Source organism: Palaemon carinicauda, chromosome 30 (assembly GCF_036898095.1).
Source record: "Palaemon carinicauda isolate YSFRI2023 chromosome 30, ASM3689809v2, whole genome shotgun sequence".
NCBI lineage: Eukaryota > Metazoa > Arthropoda > Malacostraca > Decapoda > Palaemonidae > Palaemon > Palaemon carinicauda.
Genome location: NC_090754.1, coordinates 5,942,214 through 5,966,421, shown reverse-complemented (window position 1 = coordinate 5,966,421; position 24,208 = coordinate 5,942,214). Strand labels below are relative to the sequence as shown.

General features: G+C 39.4%; 2 protein-coding genes across 2 annotated transcripts; both read left to right on the top strand.

Annotated features, from left to right (window-relative positions):
* The first annotated feature begins 9,547 nt into the window (after positions 1-9,547).
* LOC137623371 (uncharacterized) lies at positions 9,548-11,760 on the top strand. Its single transcript, XM_068354203.1, has 2 exons — positions 9,548-10,439; positions 10,928-11,760. Exons 1-2 carry the CDS (start codon positions 9,548-9,550, stop codon positions 11,758-11,760), a joined length of 1,725 nt encoding a protein of 574 aa, XP_068210304.1.
* A 73-nt stretch (positions 11,761-11,833) lies between these two features.
* On the top strand, positions 11,834-12,739 carry LOC137623370 (uncharacterized). Its single transcript, XM_068354202.1, has one exon. It carries the CDS (start codon positions 11,834-11,836, stop codon positions 12,737-12,739), a length of 906 nt encoding a protein of 301 aa, XP_068210303.1.
* The last annotated feature ends 11,469 nt before the right edge of the window (positions 12,740-24,208 follow it).

The window sequence follows — 24,208 nt, the reverse complement described above, 5'->3', positions numbered from 1 at the left end:
TTTTGCCCGATTCTTGAGGGATTTCGAGGCCTACTGTGCGAGTAAGTATACCGCTGGAAGCTCTGGCCTGTGGACTGTTGACCTTGGAAGATTTCTGAAGTAAGAAATTCATGAGGCATTCTCAGCCATGGGGGGTCCCGAGATCTCATACCCCGTCATGAAGGAATGCCTTCTCGACTGGTGCCGAGAAGCCCGAGAGAGGCGTGATGCTGGTAGAAAGGCCCGGTTCAGCAGTGCCACCTGTGGCGAGGGGGAACTGCTGAAAATCTACGCCGTCCGGTTAGCCTCCCTGTACAAGTCGGCCTATCCTCGCCGTAGTTTGGACCGGAGGGAGCTTAGGCGAAAGCTCCTAAGAACTGTTCCGAGCAGAGCTGCGAGTTGGCTGGAACAGTCTCTGGCCACCATCAATGTCTCCGCTGGCTGTCAGGCCACTTGGCAGGATATTTTGCACCTGTTGAGTGTTCTCGACGAGGCATCCCGTCAGCGAAGCCAGAAGGCAGAGGATTTGGCCATCAGTTGTGTGGGACAGTCATGGCACGGCTCGTATGCCGACAGGGTTGCCATGGCTGCCCCCAGCCGATCACCTGGACCTGACAGTGCGTATTTACGCACTCCTCCTCGACCGGTCCCCAAACCTGCACCTGTGGAAGTGCGCCTGCCACCATTGCGCACCCCGGATAGATCTCCCCAATTCCAGAGGAGGTACTGTACATGGTGCCGAAAACCAGGGCACTTTGTGGACGAGTGTCGCAGATGCCTCACCCTCTGCCTACGTTGTGACTCGTCCAACCATCATGTGGCACAGTGTGGACGACAGGCACCGGTTATGAGCAGATCACCTGTCCAGAACACAGCTAATGCCTGCAGCCCTGGGAGGGAGACTACCTCTGTCCAGACTCCTTCAAGGTGGAGAGCAGTACCAGTGAATGCTACTCCGACCCCGTCGTCCTATTCTGGATCAACCAGTAGCCGGGAGACCCGAAGTGGGAGTGAGTCCAGTGCTCCTTCTCAGACTGTGGGGAAGAAGAAGAAGAAGAGCAAGAAGACAAAGCCCAGGAAGTCAAGAACTGAGGAGTATCATAGGGCTTTAAACACCAGGCCTTCGATGTAGAAGATGGGGCTACATCGAAGGAGAGTGTAAGTGCTAGGGTGCATGCTCCTAGTATTCCGGCGGCAGCCTCGGAAATCTCGATTTCCAAGGTTACCCCTCAACCTGAAAAAGTTATTGCACCTCCAATGGCTCTTTCAGGATTGGCCTGTGCTAACCTGTCCTCGACACAGTCCAGAGCTTCTCCAACTGGCTCCTCCAGGGAGAAAGCAGAAACTGAGGCAGTATTGAAACCCTACGTAGGGTTAACCTGGCGCAGTTGGCTCCTGTATCACTCATGGTTGTCCCAGTGACCATGTCTGAGTTTCCATCGGGAGCATTGGATGCTCTCATTGACTTCGGAGCTGAGGTCAACCTCCTGTCATCGAGAGTAGTACAGGATTACCAGCTGCAGATGGTACCCAACACCATTGGTCTGAAGGGTTTAGGGCAAACAGGACCTAAGACCCTAGGTACTGTACTGTTGACCCCTATACTGCATGGAATGACATTCGCCCCGGGTGTGTTCCATGTAGTGCCTTCAGGGACTATGGCTGAGCACGTAGTGCTTGGTTACCAGTTCTTGAGAGCAAATGGGGTGATAGTTGCCGGAGCCCGAAATCGGCTGAGCGTTGGCAGTACTCCCCAAGAGCCTCTTTGGGAGTATTATGTCCCGATACGTGGAGCCTGTTGTCAGCAAGTGCTTTACGCACTTGAGGTCCACACAGCCGATTCAATGAGGATTGGCAGTATTGAGCCAGTACTCGTTCCAGTTAGTGTTAACTTTCCTAAGGGACTTGACACGTCTTTTAGGTGCCCTGCTTGTCCGACCAACTGTTAGCCGGAAATGTATTATGATGGCGACATCATAACCCCTGGTCTGTCAAGGAAAGTTACAGCAATTCCTGGCATCCTTGAACTGAAAGACAAAAAAGCCTCAGTTTTAGTCAAGGGTTCATCTGAAGAAACTGCCAAGATCAAGAAGGGCGATCTCTTGGGGAAGGTGTTCACCATAGCAATGGTGGATGCTCCTCTATCCTGTCTGATAGCACAGGAGTGTGACATGACTCCTGAACCGAGCGTATTGGAAGAGATAGACAATCTGTCTATCTCTGACGAACTGGACTCTTCTCAGAAGGACCAGTTTTGCCAAATGCTTCGACGTCATCGTCCAGTCATCAGTACTGGTGATGATGATGTGGGAGAGTGCTCAAGCACACCAATACGCATCCACCTGTATGACGAGACGCCCATTTATCAGAAAGTTCGACGGTTTGCCAAACCTGTCGCTGACGCCATCGAGGAACAGTGCAAGGAGTTGCATGAACTGGGTATTATTGAACCCAGCATCTCTCCTTGGTCTTCACCCATTGTTCCAGTCCGAAAAAAGGACAATAGTATACGGTTGTGTGTGGACTACCGTAGACTGAATATGGTGACTGTCTCTGATAAGTTCCCGATGCCTAACATGGCCGACTCTGTATTTGGACTTCAAGGAGTCAAATACTTTACAACCCTTGACCTGGTTCGTGGATACTACCAGTTACCGTTGGCTGAGGACAGTAAGGAATACACGGCTTTCTCTACCGCTTTTGGACATTGGCAGTTCAGACGCTTGTCGTTTGAACTGAAAAATGCACCTGCAGTGTTCCAGAGAGAAATGCAGAGTATTCTCCATGAGTTCCCGAAAGCCAAGGTGGTTGTCTACATTGACGACATCTTGATACTTGGGTCTTCTTTTGAGGAACACCTGAAACTGGTAGAACGAGTTTGGCTACTCTCCAGAAGCACGGACTCAAGATAAAACTCGGGAAGTGTTCTTGGGTTCAAGCCGAGGTCCAGTATCTTGGTCATCTGGTTGGACGTTCTGGTATGCGTAAGCTACCAGAATACATCCAGAAAGTGGAAGACTTCCCTAAACCAACCACTGTGCTTGAGCTACGGGGATTCCTGGGACTGGTCAACTTCCAAAGGAAGTTTATCCCCATGTGCTCACAGATAGCCAAACCATTATCTGCAAAGACTGGAGGACGAAAATCTCAAGGAACTAGGAAACTGAAGTGGACCACAGATATGGACTGTGCCTTTATGCGCTTGAAGGAACTGATCAAAGAGGACATTATGTTGTCATACCCTGACTACTCCGCTGATGCCAAACCCTTGGAGTTGTTAGTTGACGCTTCGGGTGAAGGTGCTGGTGCTTGTCTGTGCCAGGAATCCTTGGAGCATCCAGGGGAGCGTCGGGTGATAGCGTACGACTCCATGACTTTCCTTGACTGCGAGACCCGTTACTCTACCATTGAGCGTGAGTTGGCTGCTCTGCGATGAGGAGTGAAAACCTTCAGGGCCTTCCTTTATGGTCAGTTCTTCGTGATCCATTCTGATCACCGTCCCCTGATGTACCTTCATCACATGAAGATGGTGGACAGTCGTCTAGCACGGACACTGGAGGACCTGTCCGAATTTAACTTTATTGTTAATTACTGTCCAGGAGATCAGAATGCCGCCGCTGACTGGTTATCCCGCTGGCCCGCATTAACTGACTGTCTGTTAGCTACTGAGCCCACCACTCCGAAGTTGCCTACTGGACTGGCCTTGTATAAGGAGGTTCGTGGTGGTCCAGATTCTCTTATCGAATCCTTGGAGCTAGTCGTGAACGGCTGGACAGAAGGGTCAGGTGTCGCTCCCGACTCTCCGCTGAAGGGAGCCAAGCTCCGGGATGCCTTAGCTCAGCAGTTTCTGAAAGACGCCTGTCGACTAAGCTTCAAACTGGACAAGACCAGCAGGAACAGGATCAAGGCAATGAGATTTCCAGGTACAGTCCCAGCTCTGGAGTTGCTATTGGCAGCATCAAAGTTATTGAACCTGGAAATCTGGGTCCATTGGGGTCCCACTTGTCCCGTAGTCTATCGTGATCCATCCGTGACTGAGCCTCAGTGTGTGCATCTTCAGTGTCTGTCTGGAGTGCATTTTAACCCTCTGATCGAGCTCCGCAATTACGTCCCTCCAACTGACGTGATTCTGGGCCATAAGGCGGAGGTAAAATCTCGTGTTCCTGATGCTGAGGGCTTGATCACTGATGATCAGGAAGCGCCGGAGGATTGTCCTGTAATCCAGTACGTGATAGAAAAGGCACCTCATCAGTCCAGTTGTACCCATGTGTCTCAACACTCGGCAGTAGGGATAGTAATGATGCAGGAGACCTTATTTTGTGCTCTTGTTGATACAGGAGCACAGGTTTGTCTAGTAAGGGAGTCTGTACTGAGCCAACTTGGCATAGAGTACCAGGTACTGTCAGGAGAACAGCTAGAGGGGTTGACTGGTTTCTGCACCAGCATTCTAGGCTACGTCCAGTTAGAGGTGAAGTGTCCTTCTGGGTGGAGGCTACCGCTGTTTAACTATGCGGTGGTAGCTGCCAAAGACATTAACTTTTGTTTTGTTCTTGGTAGGAATATACTGGACGCAGCCTACCTGACACTGGATTCACCCCGAGAACAGTTGGTGTAGGACCACACTACTGTTCTTCAGTTGTCTCCCAAGGTACTCTCAGTCTCCTCCCTGCATACCAATACCACTGTTATGAAGGTAACTGATCCTGAATCTGATCAGGGAGTGTTCTCCAGAAATGCTCTTCTGTCCTTTAGTCAGGTGTCCAAGATCCAAGGAGATCATCGACAGATTCCATCTGTCATTAAGATGATCTACTTTGGGGTTCCTGCATCTCGAGTTCCACGCTCCTGTCTACCCTATAGGAGATGTTGGTCGAACCTGGAAGTTCACCAGGGTTTGCTAGTGAAGCGGAACCCAGACAGCTCAGTAGTCCCAGTAGTCACCTTCAATGTCCTGATTGACCTAGTTGCCGAGACACACCTCCAGAATGCTCACTGGGGGATCGGAAAAATGATTCCAATGCTGTCGACTCGTCTGGCACAGATCTTTGATTAATGTAATCAGAGATATGTGCCGGACGTGTTGGGAATGTCAGACTTGTAAGGTCTCAAGGGAGGTGGTTGCCCCTCCGACCTTGAAAATAGTGACCTCTTCTCCCTTTGAATTGGTTGCTATGGATCTTGTGAGTCTCCCAACAACCAGTACTGGTTTTATTGGGTGTCTGATGGTAGTCGACCATTATTCCAAGTGGGTGACGGCAGTACCCATAAGGAATAAGAAGAGCAGTACGATATGCCAGGCGCTTGAAGACCGAGTTTTTCCTGTTATTTTTCGTGTTCCAGTCCGGATATTGACTGATAACGGCCCTGAGTTTATTTCCCAGGAATTTACTGAGTTGTTGGAGAGGTATAATGTTGTACATGTGAAAACAACTCCGTATAAACCCTCTAGTAACGGTGCAGTGGAGAGAGTGAATCGTACCATTGGTGAGTTACTGAGGGTGATTTCTGGGGAATCTCGGAAATGGGACCAGTTCTTATCCCGAGCAGTTCTCAGCTACAACCATTCCCACCACACTGAGATTGGCTGTACTCCAGCTGAGAACATACTGAAGGGTGCTCACGATGTTGATAGTATCCCGTTGCTATCAGCAGAAACGAGAGACCCATGGGCTGAAGGACATCCTCGGTACAAACCGTTTAAAGAGGTCTGGTGCTTAAGAAGGTGCACCTGTTGGGACACCTTCTGACGAACAAGCTCATCCCTAGGTTTGAAAGGGTATTCCGTGTTACTAAGGTACACGAGAATAAGGTCACCTATGAGCTGCAGAGACTGCCTGATGGTAAAAGCTCACCATATCCAGTTAAAGGCCTGGTTTGAGCCTCCAGTTTATCTTAGGAGGCACTTTCTCTGGTATCCAAAGGGTCCTGATCCTGTAACAGAGACTCTGAATAGTCCACAACTCACGGATGACAGTCCTGTTTCTTCTGAAGTCTCTGAGAGTTCTAGTTCTAGTAGTGATGTCGACTCCTATGGGGTGGCTGCAGTAGTGGCGTCCTACCTTCTGTCTCGAGAATGTAACAAGTCCCGACGACAGAGGAAAAGTCACCATCCTACTAGGGCTACTACTCAGCCTAAGCCCATTCTTAAGCCAGCTAGGACTTACGAGAGAAAGAAAGCACTGGATGCTTGGTTATATCCTCCGGAAAATTATGATGAGACTCCTGTGTTAAAGCCTGAATCGTTTCGAGATCATTTGGTCCTCCAACTATGGGAGAACAGCCCCACTGAAATGTGTAAAACCCCTATTTTGTCTCCCGAGTCAGTGGTTCACTGTCCTGTTCCTGAATTGCCAACGCCCCAGTTCTTAGCTTCTTCTTTCCAAGAAGAAGGTATCGTTCATCCTCCGGGGAGTTGGGAATTCTGGGAAGTTTCCAGTATTCCATTATTGGAACTACATTCTGTTGGTTCCAAGAGTTCCAGTCCAGATTGGTCAAGACCTGATACTTTAGAAAGCCCTGTTTCTGAATCGGCAGTGTCTATTCATCCTGATAATGACTTTCTCGGCTTTTTGCCACCCGATTGTGACGACCGACTGTCGCCTGTGGATCCTACCTTTAGTGGATTTAGTCCCCCATGGACTAGGTCAAAAGGTCCTGTTCTTGACCTACCTTTAGTTCAGTCTCAAGTCCTGGAGTGGAGACCTCGTCTCACTGACCAGACGAATATTATAGAGAGGGAACCATCCTCCATTCCTGAGTCACCTCAGAATTTAAACCCTTTCCTACATTCTGATGGTGGATTAAAACACCGGTCAGAGCTCGAGGCTGAAGTGGCACAGTCAGGTATATCTAACCTGAATGTTACAGCACTGTTTGGGTTGCCCGAAACACAACGTTGCCCCGAGTCATCGCCTGATTTTTCAGGATTTTTATTGTCCTCTTCTGAGTCAACGGATTCTGTCTCTGGTTTACCTCAAAGTATGTCGATCACCCGCAGATACCAACTGTTATGCGAGGTTATCGACCGATTAAAGACACCCAGCCTGTATCTGGAGAGTCGCCGGCTTAGCCTGTCTCCTGTGCTGCGAGAAATTAATATGGCTCGCCAGCAGATTGCTGAATCCCAGCGCATGTCCCGAGACAGAATTTTGAGACTCAGAAGAAGAACTATAAATCTCCCACTGAATTAATCTTTGCACAGTTTTTAAAGACAGTTTTGATAATAATTATCCTTTTTTTTTTCTTATTAGTCATATTGTAATTCCCACATTGGGTATTTGAAAGGCTGAGAAAGGGACACGTGGTGTGAGGAAATCTTTATTTACTTACGGTTTCTGTAATTGTTGCATTATTGTTGTACTGAAAATTGACCTTGACCGTGACAGTTATAATAAATTCAATAAACTGTTATTATCATGTAATACCTGTAGTCCAAAATAAATGAGTATTCTATGCTTTTAAATTGATTTTGGACTGCAATGAATGTAATTTTCTTGATAGATCCTGAGTGTGTACCTGTAATACCGATGTTTTCTGTATAGTATAATGGAAATTGTAATGTTGTATATTATTGAAGCATTGTTGGGAGGAATAGACGGTAATCAAATTTTTTGTTTTTAAGTATTGTGTTTCCAAATTGTCTGATAGTTGTCTATTCCTATTGCTTTTTGTTAAATCATGAGTCTGAAAAAAAATGTATTGTACCCAATGTAAATTGATATACAATTTGATATGTAACAGAAGGAAGGGATGATGAATTAAATCTTAGTTGATCATCCTGCCCATTTTACTGAGTTTATTTTTTTGCAAAGTAAAATTTTTTTACTTGAAAGTACAGAGTTTGTGTGGGGTGTTGCTGTCAGTTACGAGGCATTTTTTGGATGGGCATGAGGGCTAATGGGGGGGAATGAAATAAAAAAGTGGTTTATATCTAGGAAAACTTTAAGGGTTTGTGGCTATGAAATAAATATTATTTACATTGTATTATTATTACAAATTTTATTTTCAATACCCCTCTGTGACCTTTTTTTCCAAAAAATGCTTTGATCTGTTATTATTCCTTTCCAGGTATTGACAGCAGCCCCTACACTCAGTAGGGAGTGTAAGGGAAGATTATCTAGCCCAGTACTGTATGTACTGTATATAGAAAAGAGTGAGTACATCCGTCCCTGGAATCCAGTGTATCGCATAACAATTATGAATGTGGTTGATGACCTGTTACCAGTGTGTAGTGGTCTGTGATGCTGCTCTGTATACATATTACATTGAGAGTGAACTGTAAGTCCCATCAAGTGTTTGACTGAATAACACCACAACTAATGTATTATAAGGCCATTGGCGATTGCCCGTGTTCGATCATCAACAAGGATCAAGATATTGCTACTCCACATCACCAGATCACAAAAGGTGATTCCATACTGGAACTTAGTGATGGAAAGTTCATTTAAATGTTTGCCCCAGAACCAAGTGAACGTAAAGGGGGCTAAAACCGTCTTTTTGCTGAACACCACAAACTTTTAAGTGTCATAAACATTAATAGTAAACTGGAACTATTGAAATGGCATACTGGTACTTGCCCAAATAAATACACGGTTAGGTGTGTCTTTATTAATACTTGTACTGAATAGGAACACTTATGAGTGTCCCCCCAGTGGAAATCTTGATTGTGTAATTTGTTTATTTTGTTACCCGGATGCTGAAGTTTTACGTAAGGGATGTTAATTTTGTCTTTGATTATTTTGATTGATACATTACGGTATTCCTAACAGTTTTTTAAATAAATTGTTCTGTTGCCTATTTTATGTATACAGCATTTCATTTCAGAACCTCTCACCACGGTGTCTTCTCCTCCACCACTGTTTTTTGAAGCTCATAAGTACAGTAATTTATCATAATTCTTTCCTCCCACACTGTGTTCCGTTATTAATTATAATATTCACTTTCACCAAATGTTCTTATACCTTTATTTATAATCCAGCTAGCCCAATGAAAGGTATGATAAAAATCAAGATTCAAGCTGGGTCCCCTTGCCCAGTATAAATCAAGGGGTGGTGCCCAGAGCTCCGTTCTCTTGACCTGTTACTTAGTTTTTTTTGGGTATTACACCATTGTATATTTGTTGTGTAGTGAGCGTCGGGTTGTGGTCGGCATTCGGACACTAGGCAGTTCGGGTGCTACCTCTGGCCACAGTCCGCAAACCACTACAACGTTACCCACAGATGAATCAGAAATTGATATCATCATTGGTTATGACTATTATTTCCTTACAATGCCAGTTGAGGGCGTAAAAGACTCTGTGTCTCCTGAATCGTCTCCAGTTGCCGTCAGAAGTATCTTGGGGTGGACCATTTTTGGAGGGAATAATCCAAAACCCAAACCACATGCTGCATCCAGGGTTCAGTTTTTGAGTCATTTGGAGGATTTGAAGAAATTATATACATCTGATGTTGTTGGTGTCAAACCAACAACATTGTGTGTTTTCTCAGATAAGGAAATAGCAGAATCTCAGTTCATAAAACATTATCGAAATAAGCTTTGCATTAATGCGGATGGTCGCATGACTGTGTAAATGCCTTGGAAGCCTGGTTTCCCTGAAGCATTGGAGTGTAACAAGCCTCAAGCAGAAATAAGACTTATAAGCCAAGAAAAAAGATTAATTAAGAATGGAACCTTTGATGAATATAGCAAAGAAATCCAGATATTAATTGACAGTTGCTTTCTCAGGGAATTATATCCAGAGGAGTCCAGAGATGAGGGATGGTACTTACAACATCATGCTGTATATCAACTACACAAATCAACAAAGGTTCGCATCGTATGGAATTCTGCTGCCAAGTTCAATGGCTTGTGCTTGAATGATGGATTTTGCAAAGGGCCAGATTTCTTGAACTCTCTTCTGTATTGCCTTCTTCACTGGAGAATGAAAAGCATAGGAATTGCAGGCGATGTTCAAAAAATGTTTAATCAAATACTTATGGCTGAAAAGGATCAGAGATATCACCGGTTTTTATGGCGTTTTGATTTATCTTCTCCAATTCGTCACTGGCAGTGGCTGCGCCTTCCTTTTGGGGATAAACCAACACCAGACTTAGCTATGATGGCTGTACGCACTTTGGCAGATACATTCAAGGAGGAGGAACCTATTGGAGCACAGTTAATTAACTGTCACATGTACATGGATGATGTGATTGAATTATTTGATAAGAGTGAATTAGCTATTGCAGCCATGGATCAGGTGGATCGGATATTAGAAAAGGGCTCCTTCAAAATAAAAGAATGGCATTCCAATTACCCCTCTGTTGACCGATGCCCAGAAGACAAGCAAACACAAGTTTTGGGTCATGTATGGGATAAGGTTACGGATAGTGTGACTATTCAGCTAGACAAATTCAGTGAGGAGTTTTCAAAACTAACAAAGCGGAAGGTTGCTAGTTTGGTATCAAAGTTTTGGGATCCTACAGGTATGTTATCTCCTGTAACAATTAGATACAAGATTTGTCTTCAGGATTTATGGGCTAGTGGAGTTGGTTGAGATGATGAATTGAGTGAAGAACAAATCAAAATGTGGAAGGGACATTTTCATGAAATGAATCAACTAATTAGATTTAGACTAGATCGGATGATAAAGCCAGAAGATTCTCTAGGAGACCCTCAACTTCATGGATTTAGTGATGCCAGTGAATCTGCCCTAGGTTCTGTGATCTAGCTGAAATGGAATACTTCTCATGGAGTAGAACTGAAATTCGTCATCGCAAAGTCTTTAGTGGCTCCGTTGAAACAGCGTTCTATTCCACGTCTTGAGCTTACTGCTGCTGTGGTTATGGCTAGACTTGCCTTGATTGTTTTGCAAGTGGTTGGCAGGGTTAGTACCATGAAATTCTGGACCGATTCAGAAGTAGTGTTGGCCTGGGTTTGCTCTCCTGCCAGAACCTTTAAACCATTGGGTCAGCTAGAATTCAGGAGATTCAGGATGCTTTGCCAGGATTTTCAAAAGAATTTTGCTACCTTCCTTCACAATTGAATCCTGCCGATGCATTAACCAAGCCAATAAAGCCAAGTGAACTACAAGGATGGATCAATGGTCCTGACTTCCTTCTGAACAGTTCTCAAAATTGTGATTTTGGGGAACCGACATATGATTTTGAAAAGAAGCTTTGTATTGTTAAAGAGTACATACCAGAATCTCTTAAAAGGATCCAATTTGTTGGAATTTTGGCTGATGAGAGTTTTGAGGAAAGATTTACAGAACTCTCTTCAGACTGGAATAGACTTGTACGAATAACTGCTTACTGCCTCCGTTTGCTATTACAACAAGACCCAGAAAACTATCAAAGTCATCTAGAACCTAAAGAAATGCAGGAAGCAGAGCTGGCTTTATTTTATGCAAGCCAGAAGTCTCTAAATAATCAAGATGAAGTTAATCATAAACAAATTAAAAAGCTTGACCCAAAGTTGGATGAAAAAGGCATTTTAAGAATTGGAGGCCGACTACATGAGCTCAATTTACCCTACGAGCAGAGGCATCCACTTTTATTGGTGAGGAATTCTTCCCTGGCTGAAGCATTCGCTCAGATGATTCATCGATGTACAGGTCATCAAGGATATAGAGTCGCAATTGCTTTAGCTTTTAAGCATGGAGTTTACATTATTGGAGGAGCAAGATTATTTAAGGACATTGCTTTCAAGTGTTGTTTCTGCAGAACCAGACGTCGCCTATTGTTGGGCCAACAAATGGGGGAACTGCCAAGTTTCAGAGGTGAATCCAATACCACCCCCCTTTAGCAGAGTTGCATTAGATTTCTTTGGCCCTATCAAAATAAAGTTAACTCGTAATGCAAGCACTGAAGGAAGTATAATGATCATAACTTGCACCGTCACTCGTGTCATATCTCTTGAACTGGTTGACTCATTGTCTTCAGATGCTTTTCTCTGTGCTTGGAGAAGATTTACTTGTAATCATGAAATCCATCCAGTTTTGGCAGTAAGTGACAGAGAACGCAATTTCATAGGGGCTCAAGAGGAATTGCAAAAGTGGATAAATTCTTGGAACGAGAGCCTAATAAAGGACAAGTTTGCAATTGCTGGGACAAAATTTGAGTGGAAATTCAACACACCTCACGCTTCTCATATGAATGGTGTTGTTGAATCATTGATTAGAAGCTGTAGAAGAGGTTTAGATGCAGTAACAGATTATCACCACAAGAAATTCAGTGCTTTGGAATGGCAAACAATACTGTCAGAGGTGACCTACCTTGTTAATTCACGACCACTTTTCCCAAACGGACCAGATCCTCTTGAGTCCCCAACTATAACCAGCAATGACTTACTGTTTCCTCACGGACAACCTTCAGTTCTACAACCATATACCGGTAACGAAGTGAACTTGAGAAGCATGGTAGTGGTAGCTCAACAGAGAATTCAGATATTTTGGGAGACTTGGATTCGTTTTATGCCTCCTCAGCTAGTACAAAGATCGAAATGGTTTCATTCCAAACAGAATCTTCAAGTTGGTGATTTGGTTCTTCTTCTGGAACCAGGCCTAAAGGGAGGTGTCGCTCCTAGGGGACTGTGGAGGCGCGGTCTTGTTGAGAGGGTTCGTCCCGGAAAAGATGGGCTTGTTCGAAAAGTTACTGTTCGAACAGTGGAGAATGGAAAGGTGGTTTACTGCGAGAGACCCATTCATAAACTCTGCTTAATTGCTATGGTACAAGAACTTCAATATGGATTCCAAGCTAAGGCAGATAAAGATGCTCAAAATTAAATGAGCAGAATTTCATTTACCAAACGGATTTGGTATCTCTCTATATGTATATATTTCGAAAGTCCTTTAAATTATTGTGGTTCATTGCATTCTCCACTAGGCGGGAGTGTAGCGGACTTTCAAACTGTTGTTTGTGCTGTTTAAGTATTTATTACTCTAAACATTTGGGTTTATGTAAATGCTGTTTACCCTTAAACGAGCATTAATATGTTTACTGTCTATTTGCTAGTGGTTGCTTCCAGGTTGTTTATATTTTAACGTTTAGTCTTTAGTAGCAAGGTCTGACTGACAGAATATAAGTGAATACGCTCTTGTTTTAAATTTGGATAACTGTTTACATATAGTCGGGTGGACTTTGTGAGTGATATTAATATTTTCTGTATTAGTCACTATTAAGTTGTATTTTGTTGTATCTATTTTATTCTTTGCATTTAAATATTTTGTCTTTATTTTGTTATACCATAAGCAGTTCGTATTTTGTCATTACTTTGTGCAGTTTTATTTGTCATTTATTTTGTGTTTTTTCTTCTTTGTAGACTTCATCGAATAAAGAAAAGTGGTAGAAGTGGTTTTCCTTGACTTGTGGAATCTCATCCTTGTCCATATATATATATATATATATATATATATATATATATATATATATATACATATATATATATATATATATATATATATATATATATATATATACATATATATATATATATATATATATATATATATATATATATATATATATATATATATATATATATATATATATATATATATATATATATATATATATATATATATATATATATATATATATATTTTCATATGACACCCGATAAGCCAACAGAAGTTGATGTCCGACCTAGTATTCGATTAGTTCAGTGATTATTTTGAAGAAGGTAAAGTTTATAGTTTTGCAAGTTAAAAAAAAAGTTGTACCACCTTGTTTGTTATTTGGGCAGAAGGATTTAATGAATCATACGTTTTTCGTACCTTCATTTACTTTCCGTACACTTCATCTACTTTATACTTCCTAGTTTTTAACTACTTTCATGTGTGAACATTCTGTCCTAAATATGCATGGTCAGTTTTTCTTTTTCTTTTTTTTTTCTTTTTTTTTTTTAAATATGATTCAATAGGAATAACAATATTGATAATTTTTTGCTTAAACAGAAGCTACGATAAACTTACCGAGCAGCACAAACAAATACACAATCAAGAGTAAATATATATTGGGTGATATATAACAAAGGACACTAAACAATTATTATTATTATTATTATTATTATTATTATTACTTTCTAAACTATAACCTTAGTTGGAAATGCAGGATGCTATAAGCCTAGAGGCCCCAACAGGGAAAATAGCCCAGTGAGGAAAGGAAACAAGTAAAAATAAAGTATCTTAAGAACAGTAACATTAAAATAAATATTTCCCATATAGCCCATAATAACTTTAACAAAACTAGAGGAGGAGAAATTGTATAGAATAGTGTACACAAGTGTACCCTCAAGTAGTGTAAGACCATGGTACAGAGGCTATGGCACTACCCAAGACTAGAGAACAATGGTTTGAATTTGGAGTGTTCTTCTTGAAGACCTGCTTACCATAGCTAAATTCTATTCTACGGTTCTACACATGCCAAGAGGAAAGTAGCCACTGAACTATAAAGTGCAGTAGTTGAACCACATAAGTGAAGAAGAATTGCTTGGTAATCTCAGTGTTGCCAGGTGTATGAGGACAGAGGCGAATTTTTAAAGAATAGGCCAGACGATTCGGTGTATATAAGGGTAAAGAGAAGGATCCAATGTAGTATTGTCTGGGCAGTCAAAGGACTCCATGAATCTCTAGCGGTAGTATTTCAACGGGTGGCTGGTGCCCTGGCAAACCTACTACCTGGCAACATATTACACTAAAACTGACAAATCTAATGTGAAACGCCACCCTAATGGAGGAGAGCTCTGTGCGAGTGAGGCATCAGGTTATTTCAGAGAGGCGTGGTGAATGCAACTAACTATATTTCAACAGATAGCGAGTTTATGTACAAGAGGTTCAGGACAAGAAGGTCACAACAATTTAAACAAAATAATTCCTGAAAATACAGGATTGAACCGGTTTTGTTAACAGTGAGGTGTAGAGCGAGATATACAATAACAAAAAAAAATACCGTAACAGGGTACAATCGTGCATGAAAGGTGTAGTAAAGAGTGTCTTATGGTTGTAGCAATGGGCCTAGGAATGGTCTACGTTGCAATACAATCGCTGGCAAGCGCCTTTGCTTTCAACAACAAATCTCTGATCATGCGATTCTCGAATACTACTTTGCAGGCTGCATACTCAAGGATAAACGATTTACATACTTATAAATAACTTCAAATTTTTCCTCTTGAGAATTACTAAGAAACCCTAACACGCAAGTATATAAACAAACAAACATACCATATATATATATATATATATATATATATATATATATATATATATATATATATATATATATATATATTATCATTAGCTAAGCTACAACACTAGCTGGAAAAGAAAGATGCTATAAACCCAAGGGCTCCAATAGGGAAAAATAGCCATGAGGAAAGGAAAGGAAGAAATAAATAAGCGATATGAGGAAAAATTAACAATAAAATATATAAAAAACAGTAACAACATCAAAACAGATGTGTCATATATAAACTATGAAATGACTTATGTCAGCCTGTTCAACATAAAAACATTAGCTGCAATTTTCAACTTTTAAAGTTTTACCGATTCAACTACCCGATCAGGAAGATCATTCCAAAACTTGGTCACTGCTGGATTATATTATCATTATCATCTCTTCCTACAACTATTGACACATAGGGCTTCGGCTAGATTTCATCAGTTGTTAATTCAATATTTCTCCATTTATTATTTTGTATTTCACGCTTCATAGTCCTCAGCCATGTAGAACTAGGGCTTCCAACTCTTCTAGTGCCTTGTGGAGCCCAGCTGAACGTATTGTGAACTAATCTCTCTTTGAAAGAGCGAAATCATGCCCAAAACCATCTCCATCTACCCCTCATCTTGATCTCATCCACATATAGCACTCGTATAATCTCTATTATAGTTTTATTTCTAATCCTGTCCTGCCATTCAACTTCTAATATCTCCGAAGGCTTTGTTCTCAAATCTACTAAATCTATTGGAGACTGTTCCATTGTCATACTATGACTTATGTCCATATAGTAATCCGATTTCACTAAACTGATAAGGAGTCTGATTTTTATATGTAATATCAGTGTATTTGATTTCCAGATTTTACTTAACCTAGCTATTGTCTGATTTGCTTCTTTCAATCTTTCAGTAAACTCTAATTCTAAAGACCCTGTACTGACTTTCTAAATATTTGAATGATTCTACCTCATTAATCCTTTCTCCTTCCAATTATAATTCATCTTCCATTCCATACGCCGTTTTCATCATCTCTGTCTTTCTCCTAATTATCTTGACCCTATTCGTTTCTCCACCGTCTCCGACTGTCCTATGCATTATATATATATATATATATATATATATATATATATATATATATATATATATATATATATATATATATATATATATATATATATATATATATATATATATATCTATATATATATTAAAGCCTAGAAAACCCTCCCTGATTACTCTAGAACCGGAAGGTTGCACATTACAGACGGAATCTTCCACGAAAGGCATAAAGGTAAATATTGAAAATAATTATTCATGCGCACAGAAGCACACACACACACACACACACACATACACACACTCACACGCATGCCATTTGTGGCCCACAAAATCAAATACGCCTCAAATGGACCTCATCTACAATTTCCGAACACAATGCTAAATCTAACTGTAGAAAAATCAACCGGGGTAGCAGCAAAATTAAAGCGCTAAACCGGAAGGATCTGGGTTGGATTTAGCTTCTATAAAAGTCGTTACCACGAAAGAGATAAGGACCATTTGTCACGGGGGGTTTACGGAGGGGGAAGGTAGAAGTGAGGTAAGTTGATGGTATCTACTACTTCGTAGTGAGGTAGGAAAGTTCTCATGGAGGAAAAGTTTCCTGCTCACTTAGTACAGGCTTTTCTCTTCCCAGATAAGGACAAGGAAAGATAGCGAATAAAGTAGGAAGATTTATTGGTAGGAATGATTGCCTCCGAAGTAGATTCGACACTAAATGTAAAAATATATACATACACACACACGCATATATATATATATATATATATATATATATATATATATATATATATATATATATATATATATATGAGTGTGTGTGTGTGTGTGTTTTCACCTCTGGTGTATGCTTTCATAGCTAGGTATACGTTTCAATATACATGAAACCTATTTATGAAAAATATTGTATATCCCTCAGTCTTCAAAATACACCAAAATTACCAGCTAATTTTACGGAAGTGCAATGAATCTTCTATCCATTGCATAGGATATATATTATGATGTTAATGATATTACGTTTGGTACAATAATTACATAAATTCCTGTATAGTACGGTAATATTGAAAAAATGGTATAAGTCTCATTGCCATTATTTTTTCTTTTTTGATTGTTTGATCGATTTGAGGTTTTCTGACATCCTGACATCTAAGGTCATTGACGCCGATGTCGTTTATTATAAATAAAAAACAAAGATGTCATTTTAAAAGTTAAACATCTTTCAGAAGACCTTCTTCTGAAAAAAAGCTAAAAATGGTTGATGTTGGCTAGGCCAGCCAGCAAAAACTCACGTGTCATCCGAGTGTCACCAATGTGGAGACGACAACGAGTAGTCTCACACATTCCGGGCATCCCATTATAACTCCTAAGGGTTATAACATTACTTATTTCTCCCATCTTATTTTCAAGTAAATATCCCAATGCTGTTGCCAGTTATAAATAAAATTCTTAATTGTAGGTGAAAAATCATTACTGGAAATAAGATACCTTCTTGGTAGAAACTCATCTTGTAACGCTATTTTCTCAATAGCGTAACGTTAGTGTGCTATTATAGTTCGGCAGTAAATATAAAGGATGATAGAGGAAATGCACCCCAACGATGAAAGCATTACCATATACTCCAAATCCAACGCCAGCATCAGATTTGGAGCCATCAGTGTATATAAAAGTCGATTCCCTGTGTTCTTCAACATGTTCCATAAAGAGTACCCTGGCTTCGTAGTCAGTCATGTTCTTTTTTATACCAATGGAATATTTACATAAAGATATATCCGGAAATTTCTAAAGAGTGGTTGATGATATCCTACATGGGAGCACTTTATTTCTACCTATATCTAAACTGTCCACTAATGTTTTTACCTGGAAACCATAGGGTTGAGGAGATTTGGAGTGCAACTCAAAATATCTAGAATTCCTTACAAGGTATGCACTCTGAAAGGCTAAAGAATTAGGAAGTCTTTGCAACCTAAAACAATACACGAACAATAGAAGACTTCCGGTAAAGGTCTAAAGGCAATTTTCCAACGTCATAAAGGAAGTTTGGAAAGGCGACGTTCTAAAGGCTCCTGTGGACTATCTGATACCAGCATGGTGTATAAAATCTAAAACTTTTAATTGAGCTATTTAGTTCTAGGCAATGAGTGAGTGTAAGGTGTTCTTTACGTCCCTACGACCTATTATTATTATTATTATTATTATTATTATTATTATTATTATTATTATTATTATTGTTTTACGCTCGTTGCCGCTTCCTTTCTCAAATCTTGCTACCCAACTTTTCTTAACCTTTACTTTATGGTGGAACTGTGGGCGTGATCCCCAGTTGGACATCGGCGCTGAATGACCATCTGACCCCAGCACTTATGACCTAAATTCATGAGTGTAAATAGATAACCTTAGCTCGAATCCACAAATCTTTGTCATGTTAAACGGAAGTGAGGTTATTTTACTGTCCATCATAAATCAAGTTAAGTGCACGCTTTGCTTCCGATGTCACAATGAGGGTGAACACGACTCTTTGTTTATTTCATTTGTTTCATTGCAGCCTACTAAGGTGACTTTGTGTAATGTATAGGATTCGGATTCGTTTAACTAATGGTTTATAGTTTCGCAGTAGATATCGTGGATATGATAGTTGATAGATTGTATTTAATGTGGTTATATAAAGGTACTTGGACGTACTCATAGGCTAACACTCATACACACAACTCTCTCTCTCTCTCTCTCTCTCTCTCTCTCTCTCTCTCTCTCTGTCAGTTTGATATTTTCCTTGAGTAGCAATCTACTTGGGTAAAAAAATTACAGTAATCTGAAGCCCTGTAAGATTTGAACAAAAACTGTAATTGGCATCAGTAAACGTGCTTTCTATGAGAGAGAGAGAGAGAGAGAGAGAGAGAGAGAGAGAGAGAGAGAGAGAGAGAGAGAGAGGTTTCTCGGGAAATTGCTGTTCGTGTTATGAAATTACTACATTATAGAAGAGTAATTTAATGGTCATTTGCTTTTTTTTTTTCTTTACCGCTGCAAAGGGGATATGATTGTGAATAAGATCCAACCGACTTCCAAAATCACAGGATTTTAAAGTAGGAACCAAATTTTGAACAAAATTCTCTGATATTAACCACTCTGAAAACTGTCAATGAATGTCAATTTTCTCTAATACGGCCCTTACGATGCCGTAACATTTCCTGATTATGGCGTCCTAATATTCATCTTTTAATTTAACATTAACAATTGTTACGTAATTTATTAAGTTTAATTCTGGAAGTCTGTAATTTTAGAAATCTCTTGGGATCAAGATTTTGTGATATACATTTTTTTTTTTTTAAGTTATCGATGAACTTATAACCTTGTGCATGTTTCCTCAGACCAGGATGAATTAAGTTCAAAGTATTCCATATTTCAATGAAGATAATTGCCTGTAGCATTCCTTATATTACCAAGGGTTGTGGAAGCCTATTGGAAACGTCCCTGCCTGAAGCTCTGCTGGACTATGGTCCAAGACAATCTCAAGATCGATAGTCTCTAGTAGTGTCTGCCACCTCACCGTCATTCTTAGCTAAGGGCGGGGGGGGGGGGGGGGGGGGCGTGAGTTGGGGTTAAGGGGAGCCTATAGGTTTACCTGCTTAGGCATCAGCACTCATTGCCTGGTCTTATGGTCCTATAGTAAAACCAATCTGTTGTGGCCGCTGAGAAGATATCTGTCCCACTGTATAGCGTACTCGTGTCAAAATGATTTAACCACTTTAAGGAAACATGAACACAGTACTTAGACACGATCCATTCAAACTGAGTGAAACTGATAAAGCGTAGCCCCTTTATGACAGATCCTTCCTTTTTGACTAAGCTCACAGGATTAACCAGAGGTGGCTACGATTAACCAGAAGTTAAATCCAGTCTCTCTCTCTCTCTCTCTCTCTCTCTCTCTCTCTCTCTCTCTCTCTCTCTCTCTTGTTAGTCTTGCCGAGCATATATATTTCATAAGGTAAGGTTTCCAGTTCTATAGTGATAATTGAAACCGACATTTTTTTTTTTTTCTTTTGAAATTATAATCCCAGCCTATTTGCCAGTTTTATACTACTGTCGTAATAGACCCTGACAGATGGTGAGTAATTCTGATTGACCAGTACATCTTGGAGGTCACAAGGGTAAATTTATCAGGCAAAGATCAGTGAGCCATATTTAATCCCCAGAATGGTTGATCTCTGAGTATAAAATGCAGTGTTTGAAACTGAAATAGCTATCAAACTTAAACGATTGGAAATTTAACCAACTCTTGGAAACCGTACACAGTGTGTACAAGTATTTCACAATGAAGATTAACAGCGCCCGTTTTAGTGATGTAACCAAAGCCTGTATCCGCACGTCTGAAGCCACTAATGTTACTGAATTAATAGTTCGTCAAATAATCACGCAAGAAGAATGTGGAAAACCTCAATTTCATGAAAGAACAAAGCATCATCCTCGTACTGTGACTGCTCTAGACGGCTTAATTATGTTTAAAGAACAGTGTTAAACTTTTATGCACGAAAAGAAATCCCCACCTTTGAAAAAATACTGGTGGAAGGTGGAGAAAATATTGCATTCAATGGATGCAAAGAATCTCTAAGGAAAATCTACATGATAAATGTATATATATATATATATATATATATATATATATATATATATATATATATATATATATATATATATATATATATATATATATATATATATATATATATATATATATATATATATATATATATATATATATATATATATATATATATATATATATATATATATATATATATATATATATATATATATATATATATATATATATATATATATATATATATATATATATATATATATATGTGTGTGTGTGTGTGTGTGTGCGCGCGTGTGTGTGTGTGTGTGTGTGTGTGTGTGTTTGTGTGTGTGTGGAAAGTAGGCTTGGGCGCTGATCCATAGCTTTACAGAAATCCCTTGATTGTGGTCAGGAAGTTTGTATGATTGGTCTAGATTTTAGTGCTGTCTTTGACCTTGTTAATCATGAGGTCCTTGTGTTCAAACTCAAACAGTTGGGAAAGGGTGGGTCGTTTCTTAACATCATTATTGAATTTTTAAGCAATAAATTGAAAAGAGTAGTTGTTGATGGGCACCATCATGAGTATAGGAATGTAATATCTAGTGTTTCTCAGGGTAGTGTTCTTGGCCCATTACTTTTCATACTATTTATACATGATATGTGGTTTTTCCTAAAAAACAAGCTTGTTGCTTATGTAGATGATGCTACTCTCTTTGAATCAGTTCCATTTCCTGAATGTAGATCTGGCGTTGCTGAGTCCCTTAATAGAGATCTTGCTAAAATTAGTGCATGAAGCCAGTTTTGGGGTTTGAAGTTGAATCCTGGAAAAACTCAAAGTATTATTGAAAGTAGGTCAAGGACATTGGCTCATCAACATCTGGATCTCAGCATCGATAATGTTTCTTTAACTATGTATACTCTTTTAAAATTTTAAGTGCTATTCTCGACAGCAAATTTACTTTTGAGAAACACAATGGGTCTGTGTCCTCTTCGAATGCACAAAATAATGGCTTAATAAGAAAGTCTTTCAAGAATTTCTTTGATCAATCTATTATGAAGTGCTTTAATTCTCTCATTTAACCTTGTTTCGAGTATTGTTCTCCTGTCTGGTCTTCAGCTGCTGATTCTCTTCTTAATTTTTTAGACAGGAACTTACGGTCAATTAAATTTCTTATTCCTGATCTAGATATAAATCTATGGCACCGTCGTTCAATTCGTTCATTATGCATGTTGTATAAAATCTTTTATAATTCTGACCATCCTTTACATTCAGATCTTCCAGGACAGTTATATCCTGTTTGTAATACTAAGCACTCAGTTCATTCTAATATTCAGGCCTTCTCTATCATGTAGTTCAATACACACAGTATTCTAGAAGTTTTATTCCAGCTGTGACCAAGATTGTGGAATGATCTTCCTAATCGGGTAGTTGAATCAGTGAAACTTTAAAATTCAAAATTGCAGCAAATAATTTTATGTTGAACGGGCTGACATAAATCTTTTTATAGTTTATATTTAAAATATTTGCTTTAATGTTATTGATTTTAAATTTTTTTATTTTAATTATTCATTATTTCTATATGATTTATTTATTTCCTTATTTCCTTTCTTCCCTTTCTCTGTTGGTGTTAGATTTTCTCATGAACCGCCAGCAACAGTTAGTCAGAGTTTAACTGACTGTCTGTGATGATTTATATATAATTGGATCCAATATGAGTTAATCATTAAAAAAAAACCTACTTATATGTTGCATATATAATTAATTTTAATTGTTTTAAGATTGAAATTAGAAGCATAATCAACTGATTAGCCAATAATATCAAGCGACTATGTAAAACTAATCTCTTTCAACAAAATTCATGCTCTCAAACGTTCCATAAGGTTTTAGTTAGAAAATGTTTCACTTTCCTTAGTATGATATCTAAGGATCACAGGTGATGAAAATGAGATAGTTGTAAAGATAACGTTCTCCCTCCCTCCCCACTCGCTCTCTCTCTCAATTTTCATTGCATCTAATGAGATTGTGTATAATTACTAATCTCTATGTCAATATATGGGTGTCTCTCTCTTGCAATTTCCATTACTTGTAGCTTGACCATGTACAGTATTAATCAATACCATCTCTCTCTCTCTCTCTCTCTCTCTCTCTCTCTCTCTGCTAAAAGAGCATAGTTATTTCAAAGGGTTATGATTTTCTGCTCCTTAAGGATGCAAAAGAGGTAATTGCCCTCGCTGTACGCAACGCTCATAAAGAGATATATAGACGTTGCTCTAAACGCTCCCAAAAGCGAAAATGTCTAAATAGCAGAGAATATTCTTGAAAATAGGTGCGACATTACCGTGGAATTTCGCCATAAAAGAATGAAAAACTTCACATTCTTGAAACAAGAAGATCACAAATGACGTCATAATCGTTGCAAGAAAAATTATGGTGGATTTGGACGCTTGGGTGAGGCGTTAGGAGCAGAGCATCATTAAGGGATAGTTTAAAAAACATGATGGTGTTTCTCTTGATTACAGTTTTCATTTTATAAACATAATGCGTCTTGATTTAAGTAACCAGGTTAAATTGTACATTACATTTGATTTAAAGCACATTTTCTAGAATTTTGATATAGCCAGAGTGCCTAAGAAGAAAAGAATGATGAATTTCAAAGTTTTGGAACATGGATCTTATACACTATGTTATAGAATTTATGTATAATGAAGGGTACTTTTCGGCTATAATAAGGCAACGTTTTTGAGTATTTTACAAAAAGTAAAAGCGACGACAAGAAATGTAGGAGTGAAAATATTAGAGACTTTAGATTGTATACTGCGTGAAAATTATGAGTTTGTTTTCTTTGTATGATTGTCCATCTTCTGTTGAAAATATTAAATAAAGATTTAACTAACTGTTCAAGCCATGCACCTTAATAAGAATGAATAAAAAACATAGTGAAACCAGTTGAAATTAATCCTTTTCACCGTTTAGAAGATATTATAGGTGTCTAGGACACAACAGAAAAATCCTGCAAATGTGGATAAAAGCCTCAAATTTGGTATACTTGTTTTTCAAATCATACAGATCAAATCTGGCTGATTGGCCAAATGAAAATCTAAAATGGCAGCCATTTGTTTTAAGAAACCCACCTAATCAGCCGCCCAAAGTTGATGTTAAGTTTTTGGGCAAAATAATATACAAGGTCGTGTCCATGGGTAACAATGTAGTGTAACAGAGAGTAATTTGAGACTAAATTGATAATTTTCTATCTAGACGTATTTGTAGTTATCCGAGTTCCATGATATAGATATGGACTTTTATGTTTTCAAGGCTACTAAAGTAGACTTTGGTGTTTATAAAGCAATCTGACACAATTTCCCCATAGATTTACTATTTCTAAAGTAAACTGAAACAAGATTTTATTGTTTAT

Coding starts and splice junctions, on each gene's coding strand:
- LOC137623370 (XM_068354202.1), top strand. CDS start 11,834: ATGATCATAACTTGCACCGTCACTCGTGTCATATCTCTTGAACTGGTT.
- LOC137623371 (XM_068354203.1), top strand. CDS start 9,548: ATGCCTTGGAAGCCTGGTTTCCCTGAAGCATTGGAGTGTAACAAGCCT. Junction 10,440..10,927: donor AAAGTTTTGGGATCCTACAG/GTATGTTATCTC, acceptor CCATTGGGTCAG/CTAGAATTCAGGAGATTCAG.